The sequence below is a fragment of the Struthio camelus genome, chromosome Z (genome assembly GCF_040807025.1).
Source record: "Struthio camelus isolate bStrCam1 chromosome Z, bStrCam1.hap1, whole genome shotgun sequence".
Classification (NCBI taxonomy): Eukaryota; Metazoa; Chordata; class Aves; order Struthioniformes; family Struthionidae; genus Struthio; species Struthio camelus.
The window spans coordinates 10,372,281-10,388,413 of record NC_090982.1 but is presented as its reverse complement, the minus strand read 5'-3'; the positions used below and the strand labels follow the sequence as shown (position 1 = coordinate 10,388,413).

The 16,133-nt window shown below is 44.9% G+C and overlaps 2 protein-coding genes across 3 annotated transcripts; both read right to left on the bottom strand.

The window, feature by feature from the left end:
• Positions 1-646: 646 nt before the first annotated feature.
• Positions 647-4,089, bottom strand: LOC104144366 (actin-like protein 7A). The gene has a single exon (XM_009675343.2). It carries the CDS (start codon positions 3,030-3,032, stop codon positions 1,776-1,778), a length of 1,257 nt encoding a protein of 418 aa, XP_009673638.1. The 5' UTR covers positions 3,033-4,089; the 3' UTR covers positions 647-1,775.
• Positions 4,090-4,384: 295 nt separating this feature from the next.
• Positions 4,385-15,860, bottom strand: APTX (aprataxin). Of its 2 annotated transcripts, none has more exons than XM_068928833.1 (8): positions 15,747-15,860; positions 15,340-15,476; positions 14,329-14,375; positions 11,824-12,153; positions 10,183-10,242; positions 6,005-6,231; positions 5,042-5,145; positions 4,385-4,741 (listed from the first exon to the last, which is right to left on the bottom strand). In XM_068928833.1, the coding sequence occupies exons 2-8, from the start codon at positions 15,467-15,469 to the stop codon at positions 4,587-4,589; spliced, it is 1,053 nt and encodes a 350-aa protein (XP_068784934.1). In that variant the 5' UTR covers positions 15,470-15,476; positions 15,747-15,860; the 3' UTR covers positions 4,385-4,586. The 2 variants fall into 2 exon arrangements, with proteins under 2 accessions (XP_068784934.1, XP_068784933.1); XM_068928832.1 differs by having other exon boundaries at positions 15,601-15,771.
• Positions 15,861-16,133: the final 273 nt, after the last annotated feature.

Here is a 16,133-nt window from a genome sequence, read left to right as displayed (position 1 = left end):
CCTGAGTGTTTTACTGTACCTGAGTCTGCAAAATGGTAGTAGCACCTTGTCCAAAAGGAAAGGTGGAAGCCATCTCACAGATCTGATGAAAGGAGTGGCAGGGTGCGGTCCCTTCTAGGCTATGGCCCCCTCCCTGCAACTGGAATGTGACACTGACATTCCCGATTCCTGACACTCCTAAATCTGTTGCCAGGAAATGTTCAGGTCTTGCGCAGCCTTATGTATTTTTTTAGAAAGGAGTTCAGTCTTTAAGAAATGGTAAAACTACTGCAGGCTTTGTGAGACTTTATGCTCATACCTAAACACTCCATTTCCTTTAATGTGTTTATCTTGGTTCTTCCGCTTCTCCATCATGGTGATGGTCAAAAGGGAAGAGCCTCTGGTCTTAGATGTGTTTTCTTTTTCTCCCATCAAGGATAAATAAGTTGAAATCTTTTTGCCTTCCCAATGGAAGACTAGACTTCTAAGTCACTCATCTTGTAATTCATCTCTGAACTCCATTGTCTCCCCCCAGCTCCCTTTGTTGTGAGTGAACTTTGACAAGTCAGCAGTAGAGCGGGAACCAGCACCTGGTGTCAGTATGTGTCAGGGTCCAGTGCTGTTGGAGCGGATTCTTTTAGATATTCCACACATGTAGGGTGTAATGCTCACAATCAAGTTTACTTAATCGACTATGCTTGATGTTAGATGGGATTTTCATTGAGCAGAGTGATTTAGCAATATACGGAAATCGCTACTTAGCAGAATATAGCAATTGCAATATACAGTTACATCACAATGGAAATGTGATTCCCATTTCTGATCTCTATAATATGTTCGCTGTCACAGTGCTGGGCACCCCCAGTTGCTGGGAAGAAATATGTGGATTGAAACCAGTTGGAGCTGTCTTCTGCTGCTGCTGTCTTCAGAGTTCTTTTTTCAGTTGTTTCAGTTTTTATACTCTGTGTTGATCCAAGTCATCTTCCCCCACCCCATGCTGGCCTGACTAACTCAGGAAGACGTTCATACTCTTTTGAGTAAGTCAAAAAAAAAAAAAAATTTACACAACTGATTGAACCACTCAACTGATATAGTCCTTAATCTCCACACAAAGGGCACCAGAGGTGGTCTGTGTCTTAGATAAATTCAGCTTTCTTTGCAGCAGCTGTGGACAGTCACTCCTTATATTCTTTCTGAGCTTCATTCATAAGCACCTCACCCTTGCCCATCTCCTGTGAGCCTTCTTCCATTGCAGGGGCTTCATTGTGGGTCACTGTGAGCCTACAGCGGGGTAGTCCTGCGTCCTGCTTTTCCACTTAGCAACCAGTTTACTTTCACGTAACTTCTTGCTATGATGCTCCTTGGCTTTCTCAGAGGTGCATTTCACCTTGAAAGATGCTCTGCATTAGCTGCTGTCTTGACAGAGACATTGAATTTGCTTTTTAAGTTCTGAGGAGGCTCTTGCAAATGGATGTAGTTCTCAGTAACAGAGGTAAGCCACTAAGGCAAAAACATGCATTTAGCTTAAGAAATGCCCCAATTCCTAAGCAGATGTGGCTGTATGGAAGTCTGATTCTCTCGTTAGAGTGAAATCTATTCCCCTGCTAAGTGCTGTCCAGCTTTATTAAACAAAAAAGATAAAAACCAATTGCAGGCGCAATAGTGTGAGCACAACATAGCTGCGGCAGAAGTCTCTTAATGTATTTTAATAATAGCAAGAGGGGTGTTCTTGGTACCTGAATCAAGCCCTTTGTCAACATTAGTCTTTCTAAGGATGTGCTTAACCAGTGTCATTCTCAGAAGCACTTCTTAAAGATGCAGGCAGGACCATGTTCTTCGTATTCCCTCCTGTAAACCCAGAGCTGCTGGAAGGATTGGAGCGAGGCCAAAATAGACCCACCAATCCAGACGGAAGACTTCCTTTGAGGGGATGCAGCTATGCTGAGGTGGTCATTTGGGCATAGCCAGATCAGTTCGCTCTGGAAGCGGTCAGCAAAACCAGCCATCATAGTGCTGCCTCCACACAGCAGGATGTTCCCCACCAATCTTCTCTTGAGGTCAGAGTCGCACTTCTTGAAATAGGTCACTGTCAGTTGTGAAAGCCCTGGCTCCTGCGAGCAAAGCAAGGCTGGGTTGAAGAGTGCTTCAGCACACAGGAACCTCTCCTTGCCTATGGTGATGAGGTGTCCATCTGGCAGCTCATAATCAATTTGTTGTTTCCTAACAGGCAAACTCAAGTCCTGCTCAAGATCCAGAGAGGTGTAACAACACTTTTCCTTAAGGTCTTCTATTATACTTAGCTGATCTTCCGTGAACCTCTTTCCAGACTCATTTAGTAGCTTCATGAGATAACGTGTGATGTCCAAGCCAGCATACTCTACCCTCCCAGTGATGCTAGGCATGATATAACCTTCATAGATAGGAACCACGCATGAAACACCATGGCCACTTTCCACCACGAGAGCTGAGGTTCTTCCATAAGAGTACATGGATAACCGAGACTGGTAGGCAATGTGAATGGCAGGCACGCAAAAGCCTTCAAACAGCATCTCGGCATATTTCTCCCTGTTAGTGGTGGGACTCAGGGGAGGGTCTGACACCAGAACAGCATGGTCCTCTGGCTGAATCTTCATCGCTGTGTGGAAAATGTACTCCCAAGTGTCTTGGACGCAGTTCCAGTCCACCACTATACCATGTCTTAGCGGGTTGATAAGCTCTAAAGGTACACTGGTGGTCTGAAGCTCTCTGCCAACAAAGGTTTCTTTTCGCTTGTTCCCAGTCTTAGCAGTCTCCTGTATTTGCTTGCCAACTGTTGACGAAATTACGTGGGAAGGCCAGGGGTCCCCCGCAAAGCCAAACTTAGAGTATCCTGTGCCAAGGTCTATGACTATGGCTCTAGTTTCCTTCACTGCCTTGAGGTGTCCCTTGGCCACTGAGGCTTGACTGTCCCCTTTAGGCTTTGAAGGGGTTGTGGCTGGTGCTGCCTTTCTTACAGGCTTTCCTCGTACAGTTGTGATTGCCTTACAGCTAGCGATGGACATGCCTCTTACCATTACCCTTCCACCATGCTACCTAGGACAAAGGCAAGTGGCAGTTGCAGCACTAGAGGCTTGGCTGATGTCACTGATTTATGACATCAGACACAGGCTTGCTCCTCAGGCCAGCAGAGGGTTTTCAGAAGCTAGTGTTCTGCATGCAAGTTTGTGACAGCACAGACTTTCAGACAGCTGAGCACTGCTTCCTGTAGAGACGGGTTGCAGATACTCTTGTGCTTCTCTTTGACTTGGTCTGAGACATATTAAAAGATATGACACCTGTCCAGTGTGCTGCAGAGAATCCATGCTCCATGCAGATGGAGCATAAACCATGTGTTTAACTGTGAAGCAGCATGGATTTTTCTCTGGCCTGTCTCTCTACCACGCAAAGAAACCAGAGGCTGCAGTGAATCGTTCCTGTTGTTTGAATATTAACACTACTTCACCTCTGGGGACAAGTTAACCCCTGCTCACCTCTTATGACCAGCTTTGCTGCCTTCCCACTCCCCCAGAGTAATACTGCAGTGTTTTTTCTTGCATAGCAAGAGCTCTGGGTGTTCTCTTGCTCAAAGCCACTTCACCCAGATGGCATCTAACATAACAAGTCTAAGATGGGTTTAGCAGGACATTGAGCCCTACAGACTGATTCTGGACCCAGAAGAGACCTATTTTTGTTACCAGTGATCTGCTGCCTATCCGGCAGTTCATGACAGCAGTCAGGTAAGATGCTCATCAGAAGCCTGGATGTGGAGAAAGAGAAGCATTAGGCCACAATACGGTTTCTGTATCAAGCTCAACATGCCCAGCCATGCAGCTGCAAACCTTGGTAATACATTGCTCTGGGGGGGCAGCAAAGCTGGTTCTTGCAAATTTTTATACATATTTATACACACACAGACATTCAATACATTTTTGTACAGGAAGAAATTAGGTCTGCCACTCTTAAACCATGAATAGTGACTGCTGCACCACCAGCAAAGGGCCTATGCCTGCTCCACAGCTAAGGGAAATTTCAGCAGCACCAAACTCTGTCAAGTAGGGCTGTGTTAGTGTTGTGGGGATATGTTGTATTTGATGCTCTTTCCAGACCACTATATTCCCATCACGGTTTTGCTGTCAGCCACACCACTCTGTTACAGCATCACTCAAGACATATTTCAGTGGTAGGCACAGGCCTCCAGAGAAAAAACTTCCCCAGTTACAGTTTGTTTCTTCCAATTCTGTAGTCAAACTGAAGCCTGAAAAAAAAAAAAAAAGCATCTAGGCTTCTGAATTAAAATAAATCCTTCTACCCAAAGAAAACACTTCTTGAAAACTTCTTCTCGCCGTACAGACAAGTGTGGGTATGTCACAATAAAACTCCAGACATGTTTTCAATTTAAGAAGTTGATTCATTTGTTTTTCTTTACACTATTATAAAGATAACATGCTGCTGCTTTCAGGCTACATTTTGCCCATATTACATTTGTCATTCCAGTTAACAGAGATACCCACGCCCACTCATTAGCATTTCTACGTCTTTGTCTTAACCTAAAATCTGAACGCAGATTCTAGGACAAGTTTTCTGCAAAGTCATTTTGGGTAATGCTTCCCAAGATGTGCCTTTAACTCTGGCATAGTAGATAGATGTTGTTTGCAAAGGTGACATCTGAGGGGCAATCTGAGAAGTTCAGAGGTGTGTTCTTTCACCGTTACTTTCCCATTGCTTCTTACCATCTCTATCACATCTGAAATAAGAGAGAGGAGGTATGGTGACCGTGTAGTACCACGAAATGCATTTAGCATCTGTGTATGCTCCTTTACACGACAGCATGTCATTTCTGGTCTTTAATGTAAAGCAGTCCCAACATTTAGTTGACTTTTACCTAGTGCTATTCCCCACTATGTGAAATTAAATGAAACCTTTCAATTACTGAAATACAATTTATGGCTTACACATTTTGTTTTGGAAAAAAACCCAAAGCCAAATCCCACAAGCATGATTGTATGTTACTTTTTAATAGTTTTATACTTTTTTAAATCATTACCTTCGGAGTTTATGAAGTATTCTGTAGTAAAAGAGTTCCAGTGCTTTTTTGTTTTCAGGGCAGGGGAATCAAAATCCTGGCTGATGACATGCAAATGCAGCTGACTGAAACGATGCATTGTTTAGAAAAGAAAGAAAAATAATGCTTGAGGTTCTTACGCAGTATTATCGGTTGCAGACTCTATTATAATAGAGTCTGACTGCCTCATGGGCCAGTCTTATTTCTTATGTTTGCTCCACAATCCTGCTACAGAAGGAACCCATTCTGTGCTTTGAAAGCAGTGTCCTCTGCTTAGTGCTCCATCTAATTGTAAGCAGTCAAGATCATTACTGTGCATAACGCACTTGCCCCCAAGGATAGTCCACTTTCCAGAAAGACGGTAACAGTAGTGTTAATAAACCAAAGGATTACAATCGGTAGAGTTCCTGAATGGGACTTTGTATCAGCAACTCAGGGCTAAGTCCAAGAACTGGAAAAAGGCTTAGGAATATAGGCTGCAATACCTAGATACTCTACAGGCATTTGGGCACTGTAATCCCTGGACTCGTTGATATACGAGACTCAAATCCTTGCTCAGGATCAAGCAGGGCAGGGCTTAAGAGTCACTCTCCCTTCCTAGCTCAGGTTTCTGAGGGGGGATGCGTCCTAGCCCCAGGTTGTTTGCAGTGCCACCTCTTTCACTTGTACTGGACCACAGGCATACTGCGACGCCATCTACAGGAACCCCAAAGGCATTTCCCACTTAACTAAGAAGCCTGCTTAGTCCGTCAGCATGTAAGCCGTTGTAAATGCGCAGCTGCATCTAAAGGACTTGGACACCAAGCTGGTTTTAAGGTTTAGGAGGATTGGCTGTGCTACAGCAACATCAAATCGCCTTGAAGATTTGGCCCCAGATCTGTATATCCAGAAGAATGGGTTCTGGATAGCTGAGTTCTACCACCTGATGACTCATTTAGGTCTTACCTCATACTCGGGATCGCATGGTAACCCAGCCTGAACTCCAAAGTCTCTCTAGCAGGGCACTGCTCAATCATTTTTTCCCCAACTGCATGCATATGTTCCAGGAGTTCAAGATGCTCCCTTGTGATTGACTGTAGGCTTGAAATGGAGTCCCATGGTAAGATGAGCCAGTGGTAACGTGCTTTGGGATATTTATCTTTGATGACTACAGTCTTTTCATCTTTGTAAACCTATCAAAAAGAGAAATAGATTATTTACTGATTGGAAGTTAAATGTCTTATTCTGATAAGCACCATATTCAGTGGATTTTGAAGCATTATCCATCTGGATCTATTGTGGCTGCAAGAGTCCCTGAACACACAGAATTGGGAACACCCTCTATGGCTGATGATGGCGATGGCATCAAGACCGCAATCACTCTACTGAAATTTGCCCTCCTCTGAACCACACAAAGTTGAAGTACAAAGGTTCCAAGGAAGCATGCAGATCCCCGAAAACCCCTGCCCTGGCATGCTTAGTGGTTTCTCTTTTCCCTCCATAAGGGAAATCAGAAGGTCCACCTATCCCAATGAACTGTGTTTAACAGCAGCCAATACTGATATAAGACTAGAAAAGCTGTTTACAGTTAAAAGGTATTCTGTAGGACACAGTTTATGCGTATGTTCCAATGAGCATTTATCCATGCTCTACTGTGAAGACTGGTTAGCGTTTCACCTTGTAGCATTCAGGGTACACTCTTGGCTTCTCCTGTTGGCAGCTGAAACTACTAAACGACAAGCCAATGCCAGCAAAAGGCATATTCTTACGGCAGTCCATCTTAAAATTCAGCCGGGGTTAGCAGTGCAGAAGAGACTTATCCAGCACTGAAAAGGAGCCAGAGTACTTGGCACACAAGACTCCACAATAATCATGTGAGCCCAGGAGGGCTCTGGTCATCTGGCTTGGAGAAGGCAAAGGCAGCAGTTGGTTCAACACAGACCTCTTAGTTTATCTTAGGACAAACCCGCTGTGAAAATCTTTAGAGGTACTAATGCCAGAGCCAAGTGATTCAATAGGATCCAGGCAGCAACGGGATCTAGATTAGGTAAAGGCTCACAAAAGGCACTCAAGTAAATAGCACCTTTCCCACAGCAGGCAAAGCCACTGCCATGCAGGTCAGAATATGCAAAAGGAGGATTTAATTGGAGGCATAGCAATTTAAAAAGCCAGGAATGGTTACTACACAGGAAGAAATATCAAGAAGCAGAGCGTTCCAATTCAAGGAGATTTTCAGCTTGATTTAAGTTGGTCCTGCATGTGCTCCCTTTTCCATACGATGGACCAGACGGGTGTGGAGAGATATTCCAGCATCCTTCTTTAAACACTGCAAGAAAAAAAAGCTTTCTATTCTTAGATAGAAAGGAATAACTTAACTATTGCTACAGACTGCTGTGCTACTGCTGTGAAGTCTCTGGAAAAAAAAAGAAAAAGACTAGTGAGGTCTATGAAACTCTACTTCCATCAGGCTTCCATGAAGCTTTGCAGTCATTGAAACAAAAATCTTGTTGCTACGTTCAGTATAGAGCACACAGGAATGCACTGGATTGACTCATGCTTTGAAGATTCCTGGAGTGAAACACAAGTCTCAAAGGTACTCCAAATAACGTGCACAGTGCTATAGACTTCCAGCAGCATTGCACAGACAGAAAACATTTGCCTCTGAGCACTTGCAGTTCATGCTAGCCAGTGTCCTACTTGGTAGGATCACCAAAAGAAAGGAGAGTAGATTTCTGCCATCCTGCTGTCCTTGCCTTGTTTTCATTTTGCTTTGCATTCTGCAAGAATTTGATGGAGCTCATCATGAGAGTCAGTAGCAAAACAAGTGGGGAGCAGCAGCGCCAGTCTGTCAATGGTGATTAAAATCTGTCAGGTTCTGAAACAGAAACTATGTGCTGTGTATGTGATTTCTTAGCAGCACGTCTACTATTGAGAAATGGAAGATTTCCTTCTCATCTTTGCTAATTATTTGCATAGGTTTATATACAGAACTGAGCAGTCTTGTTCTACAGGAAAGACTACTAAAATTTTATCAGCACACAAATTATAAGACCGACTCTTTCAGCAGCAAGACTAGTTCATGGTGTTGTATTTTTACATATATACATTAATGTCTGCATATGCAGCCAGTGGGAATAGAATCAAGGCAATTGTGACAAGCCATTCCTAAAAAAAAAATAAAATAAAATAAAAAGAAAGCCTGCCTGCTCTTTAATATTGATTAAAAAGGAAAGGAGTTCTATTGTGCATTGAGGTCGTAACCACACCTAATAAAGCCAACGCTAAGTCACAAATAGTTATTCATATTCCAGATTATCTCTTAACTCAAGAAAGCACTGTCTTGGAAAGCGCAATGTGAACTTCCATTTAAAGGATGAAGATTAAGCCTCATGTTTAAAAGGTTAAGTCAGCACTTCAAAAGTTTTAGCATCCCTCAGAGAAAGAGGCATTCGAAATGGCTGGCATTGCTTGGATAATGGACATTCAGTTCTCCTAAAACTCTATACAGTCCAACACTTTAGACTTGGATAAAAAAACAAAACGTGAAATTTGGAAACACTCATTTCCTGTCAAGGAAAGTATTTTCACCCTGAGAACGTTCAATGCTTTTGAGAAGTCCAGTGAGGCTGTAGGATCTTCACCCTTGGAGATCATCCCAACTCAAATGAAAAAGGGCTGGGGCCATCTGATCTAGTCCAAGCGGTCATATTGGGTGAGCTGCACAGATCTCTTCCAACTGAAATTATTTTGTGATTTCAAGAACCAAGAGTCACGTGTTCCTGTAATATCTGTCCTCCCAGACACTGTGGATTGCTGAGAAGTGCAAAGGAGAAAAACAACAACAACAGCACCACACTTCTCTAATGCTAAGATGGCCTCCTAGGAGAGTCACTCATCCCAAAGCCAAGCTCTAACGATTCTGGCCTCGCTCTGCCACACAGTGGGGAGACAGTGAAAACACAGAAAGACAATCTTTTTTTTTTCCTCCAGGTACATCTTCAACTTCTTTCAACTAACCAGGCTAAAGACGGTCTAGTCATACAGAAAGATGCATCTTTATGTAAGACTGCTGGGGAAACAAGTAGCCATACTCCTTTCTCTTTTCCCAGACTGGTGGGATATGAGTGAAATTCCTTCTTTTCACCTATTTACAAACATCTGGAATGTAAACTTGGTTTTGAAAAGTATTTGGTACTAGATTCCCCTCTTTTCCATCAGCCTTTAAAGTAACTTGTCTCTCTCAAGATAAATACTCCAGCATTCGTGCTCTCTGATGGAAAGCATTCTCCCTATTCTGGGATTAAGCTATAAAGCTTGTATTGAGCAGAAGCGGGCTATATACTAGTCATAACTTAAAAATAAAATTAAAGTAGCTTTTACTCATAGATAGAGGAGATGCTCTCAGATCGCACTAGTGAGAAAGAGTTGTGGAAGAGTTCTGAGATGTATACACTAGAACTACAAAAACAGAAATCTGACAGCTCCTGCTTCTTGAGTACAACCTCTCAGAAAGCAGGTAGCGGACAAAAACACAGCTAAAGGGGAAGTGTTATGCAGCTAAAGTAAAACAGAGAGGTAGAGGGAGGGAGATGCATTTGTACTATCCGCAGAAGCTTAGCAGAAAACACCCAAGAATTCCTGTAGACACAAGGAAACAGGGTGGAGCAGGAGCCAGCGGTCACATCCTGTCAGCTAGCTCACAGGTTTTCCTGAGTTAAGAGTTCACTGGGAACCAGGAAACTGAATCACTCTCAGAAACAAGATAAAGCTGACTGCTGGAAAAAAGAAAATGAGCTTCCGCTACTTGCTCAGCTTCAGTCTACGCCATCCTTCTAGACAGTTTCCCCAAAAAAACAAAGGAACCATACTGTTCATCTGCTCTCCCAAAAACCTTTTCCAAATCTGTTGGCTAAATCTGACAGAGTTGAGAGCTCAAGGATAATGAAGTTCTGACATTTTGTCAAGTCAGCACAGTAGAGATTTCCAAATGCATGCTACCACAGGGAAAGATGCAACTACAATTCAACCCTTATGCAGCAGCCAGCTGGTTAATTAGATCAAAATATGCTGCAAAAGGAAGAAAGAAAGCTCGTTTCACTTTGTTAAAAGGAAATTTCTATAAGCTACATGTGTACAATTCCTACCTGCATTTTTGGATCTTGCATGGAGCTCTTTAGACCCTGACTCCAGTGTCCTGAATGTTCCTAAGACAATACAGAAGGAAAAGCATTTTTAGGAGATAATTAAGAATCTAATGACATTTAAAAGCATTCAGTTAAATACTTCCATTGGAATTATAACAACAAAATAATAGCTGAATGACAACTGATTTTTTTTTTTGTTTAAGAACATATGCCCTCTGATCTCCCCCTCAAAGCTACTGATACAGATTCTTAACAAGATACTGGTTAAGATTCAAAGTAAATCTTTCAAATGTTGGAAAATGTTATCAACAGGGAGTTCTAGATCTGTCTGAATTTTGTACCTTGTTCACATATGTTATGACATAGACCTTGAATATTGTTACTGATGCCAGAACATTTTACTACAAAACTTGTTGCTTCATGGATCACAGGGGCCAAAGGAACTACGCAGATCTGCATTTACACTCCCATCACGCACAGCACAGAACAAAGAAACACTGTTGCAGAGTCTGGCCCTACTCCAAGATCTTTCAGTAGCGTGCAAGACACGAGTGGCTTGTATGGAAAATTAAAGCACAGGTCGATCAAGCCAATACCAGCAGATCTCTTAACTGTGAATTTCTTGGTTAATTAACAGCTAATGGAAGATACATGAGTGTATTTGCTAAAACAGACAACATTTTTCGGCTCAGAACACTTCACAGGCATTGCCAAAGATGATCCACACCGTATTCACGTAGAGGAAATGTTCAAATATTACTCTTGTGCAGAGAAAGAAAGAGGAAAGTATAAGCCAGCCAACACTTTGAACCTTCTTCTCTCTACTTACACTACCACAAATCCGGCCCTAATACAACTAGCCTGAGGCTGCAAATGAAGTAAGCGGTAAACCTGAGACTAGAATTTGGTCCTACTGGGTTGCATTTCTGTGGTGTCTCCTGCAGCAACCACACATTTAGTTCCAAAAGCCCTGAGTGCTCATCGCTCTTTTTGATTGTCATGTCACCCCAGCTGAAGACCCCCCTTTCAGATATTTTTAGCTAGTAACACCCATTAAGGTAAACCTGGTTCAACCATGAGGAATGACGAAAGAGGGCAGAAAAGAGGAGGGGAAAAAAAAAAAAAAAAAGGAAATGTTCCATTATGTGTGTAAGCTTTTAGAAAACCACTGCTTTATTTGTAAACACAGTAGATTTCATCTCCAGTGGTGGCACAGAATCCTCATGGGACCCCAGCTAAGCTGAGCGCACATGGACTGCCTTTCTTGCAGAAAGTGCAGCAGGTACCAGAGATCAGATCCACGCTTACTACCTGCAGACCTCTTCACGCACGTATCAGCTCAGCAATCATGCTGATTCCAGCAGGAGCCTGTGAAGGACTCAAGCCACATTAGTGATTTCGTGGAAGATACACTCAGGTTAGAAGGGCGCCCAGGTAACTTTCTTAAGATCTGTGTGGCGTCAGGAGCAGAGTCTTTGCCTTAGCACATGTCAGCTCATGATGCTCTGAATACTTTGCGGATCTGCGTTCACCTGACAAGTTTCCCCATAGGTAGTTCCACAAAAATAAAAGGCCAACACTCTCTGCTGGAGAAGACAGCCCTAGGAGAACCAGTAGAAGTATTAATCCTAAAACACTTACCTTTTTGCTGGAAGTCCCCTCATTTGAGGATACATTGGAACTGCTCAGTTTGCGATCTGCAGAACTACCTGGTGTATCCACTGCCTTTGTCTTCATATTTTTTTTGGGCACATTTTCTTCATCACTATTTTTGCGGGAGTCTTCACACGGCCTCTTCTCAGCTTGCGTTTTCGCCGCTACTACTGCAGCAGTTTTCCCCGATTCTTCAGAGAATTGCACCGTGTAGGGGTAGAGTTTGTTCACAATATGCAGAACTTGGCCTGGCCTCATTGTTACTTCTTTATCCTTGCCAATATGCACTAAATCAACACTAGTTGGGTTAACCCCTATCTTTGGTGGGGGAAAAAAAAGAAAAAAGAAAAAAAAAGAGCAGAGGATATTATAACTGCAATCACCAGCAGCTAACACTATGTCGTCCTGACACATCACTATCCTGCAAAGTAGAAGTGTTTTGTATCCACTCCATACCCCTCCTGACGCTGACCCACTCTAAAGGATCTGGGAAGTTAGAAGCTGGAGGCACCTCAACTGCTGGCACACAACCCTCAGAGGCACGGTGTCCCAGGGACTGAGCAGCACAGGTGGCTACAGAGTTACAAGATGACCTATGCCTCACTGCTCCCTCCCCAAAAAACAAACAAACAAAAAAACCAAACATGTACTAAATAACTGCTAAAACAATAAGAGTTTTAATAACAATTACTGTTTTATCAGTAACAGCAGTTTTAACAATTATTTCAGTCCACCCCCCGAAGGTTAACCAATTTCCAATTGTTTTATTTTCTCTTTCTGCTCCTTTCTTCTACATTTTGCTTTTTCGTTTCTCCTAAATGCTGTCCCATCAGCACGCCCATCTCCAAACACATGGGACTACTCTTTTGACTCATTTCGAGAGAGAAAGAAATCCAGGCTCCTGACAGCTAGCTCACTAAGAACAGCTCATTGCCAACACTTTCAACATACTTCCTCTTGCACTGGGGGGGGGGGGGGGGGAGAGGGGGGGGAAGGGGACACTGGACAAAAACAGTCTAGAGAGGTCCCCTAGAGGAGTCCACTCTGAAGAAACCAGAGATCAGATTCACGCTCGTCTTTTCTTCTTTTTCAATTCATATCTGATAACTCTTCCCCAGCCCACATAAGACTATGTTTAAACAGAGCTGGTGACAATACTTTGTTTCTTTCAAGAGAGGCTAAAGCTCCCTGCCCACCCCAGCATGTGTAAGTATGACACCTGCAGTGCCTGCTTAAGCAGATACATTTTGGTCATGAGAGCGACCCTATGGAAGTATGGAGTCTCCGGCTTCAGCAAAATGCTTTTGGTTAATGTTTATACATGGTACACACTGTAGGAAGCCAGATGATGCTTGTGACTGACGGACTCTGACACAAAGTCTTTCTTCAGCTTTGTCACTGCAGTACCTGCATGTTTCACCAGATGGTACTGTGCATCTCATCAGCTGATACTGCCTGTGACAAATCCCAGATTCCAGCCATGATCTTTTCGGTCTATAACCGGTAAAGTTTCACTCACACTAAGTACATTTCCATTCCCCGTGATCAATATGTTATTTAACAGCTGATCACTGGAACACTGTGTGCCACACACCAAACACGGGAAGCAGCTCTAGAAAACGTGCTAACTGCCACCACCAGGGGGTACTCCCTGGCCTAAGATTCCAGTAACATCATATTCAAACGGCTGTTAAGGCTGATTTCTGTGAAATCGTATCTAAGAGTTTCTTGTAGAATTCATCCGAAACCAGCGGGGCCAAGTACTTGCTGAGCTCTTGGGACATTTTGATGGAAGACGTTATTCATCAGTAGACAGATGCGTGGTCTGCCTGGATGCTGATGCTGTGGGCACACATACACGCCTCAGCACTCGAAGCCAGAGAATTTTCCCTTCCTGACACCTCAGATATGTATGAGGACCACAACACGAGAGCGTAGGCCTGAGTCCTCCCAATTAATAACTTTAGAATGCCTTCAGTGCTGTTTCAAACCCCTTCGCTCCCTAGAGGTGACCACAATTTTGACAGTTCTCAAAGGTTTTTGTTTTGATGTCTAATAGAGCCTAGTCTCATCAGTGCAGTAAGAACCATTCTGACCTTAAATGAAGGGCTGCCTCAGCTTTAGAAACGCAAGGCTTAGGAGGAAAGTCAGTAAGTTAACCTCTTGATTAGGGCAAGCACATTGAAGTCTCCAAAACATACTCCCTGGAGGAAGAAAAGCCTGAGTATTCAAGGCAGTGTTCCCTAATGCTGCAGCTCTGGCTCTCTGAGACGCAAGTATGTCTAGAAGGAGCACCGCAGCCTTTGCACTGAGGTACACAGATGAAAGAGAGCCCTTCTGAGGACTACCTGGCATGCTCACCTTGATCACAGAACAGCTTGAGGCCGTTCAGGCTGTGTGATCAGAACCATCACTTGCAGCATTTGTGGAGTGTAAGGGTAACGACCACCTCAGTAAGTATCAGAAATATTGTACATCCATTTGAAAACATACCTGTTTGACTGTGACATAACCCTCATTACAATCTGCTTTTAATTGTACTGGAAAAAAAAAAAGAAAGAAAAAGCATCATAAAACTATGTAAATAAGAAGGCCTGAAAGGCAGAGAACAGGCCTGCATTTTAAGCTTGTGTTACCTTCTGAGGAAGATTTTATGAGTACTTTTAGAAGAAGACTTTTGCCATGTTGTCTCAGTGTTTCCAGGATCACTGGTAATATGGGACTAGCCCATACGACTGAGTCACACCTGCATATTTCATATGGATCAGCAAAAATTGCATCAGAATAAAGGGGAACTCTATTGAAAAATTTTACAAGTTCTTGCTATTCCCATCAGCGCTCTGTCACAATATGGCAGGGAAAAGGGCTGTGTCCAGAATGGAAGTATAAGGCGGGGAAGGTGGAAAGCAGGGGGCATTTTACAGATCAAGATGTGATTTCTCCCAATGCGTTTATGAAATTCCAGTTTATGAAATCCCATTATAAATCAGTTGGTGGAAGTCAGGGCAGGACTAGCACCACTTGCCAAGTGAGAGCAAGGGCAATTGAACAGGACTATGGACCTGGGGACTCACGTTAGGGCTCGATACGTTAGTTTACAAAGATCAACTTCTTATCTTTGTTTCAGTAAGAAGGCCATGTTTCTTCAGATTTGTCAGAACCCAGAGGTCTTCCTAAGTGCTTGTAAGAAACTCAGTGGCTTTAGGAATCATGCAGCTCTGTGTATCATACTGAGACAAGAGATCAACAGCCAATGGATGCAGGAATAAGCCTACAGGAACCCCACTCAGATTTCAAGGAAGAACTACCAACTCCATTTCAACACTGCACAGAGCAGGCTTACAAGTAAGGCCAAAAAAGTGTTTCCGTGGCTTCACTGCCATTTAGCTGAGCAAAAAAATGAGGTTTATCGATCTGCATGACCCTATCGTGAGTGCTGCACTTGTCTTTTCACATGCTTGACAACTACCAGACTGGGAAAGCAGGACTCGTGCTCAGTCTTACCTTGCTGCCGGGAACACTTCTTATCTGTTATTCCAGTCTCGGGGCCACGTCCAACCACCACCGCTCCCAAGTGGGGCAGCCTGATTCGCGGACGGCATTGCTCTCTGGCCACCAGCCAGCACACGTGCATCACCGCCCTAGGGAGCGAGATAAACAGCACGTTAGTGACCGGCGGCTGCCCAGCAGGCTGGCTGCCGCCGGGGCGAGGGGCGTCCGGCAGGGCCTCCGACCAGCCTGCCGTCCCGAGACACTCCTGCTAACCGGGATCGCTTTTCGGAAAGTCAAGGCAAAGCCTCGCGGCCCGCCGTCCGGCCTACGCGCCGCCGTCGCCACCGCGGGCCCCGCCGGGCCTAGGCCGGGCCAGGCCAGGCCGCGTCCCCATGGCAACGCCGGCCCGCGCCCCTTACCGCGCGCCGCACCGCGCCGCGCCACGCCCCGTACCGCACCGCCGGCAGCGCAACGCGGCACGCCCAGCCAATCAGCTCCCGCCTCGCGGCTCACGTGACCTCAAGCCGCCCTCTGGCGCCAGCGCGGCGGCGCTATCAGCGTGCCCCGTGACCGGAAGGAGGGGCGTGCGCAGGCGCGCTGAGCCAGCGCGGGCTGGGGAGGCGCGGCGCGCAGGCGCGCTAAGCCAGCGCGGGCTGGGGCGGCGCGGCGAGGCGCAGGCGCAGCGTGGTGCGGTACGGCGCAGGCGCAGTGGGCAAGGCTGTGTGCCGGCGGGGCTGCGGCGACCGGACCGGCCGCCAGGGGGCGCCGCAGGGCGCTGCTGCGGGGCGGCCGAGCGCGGCGGCGGG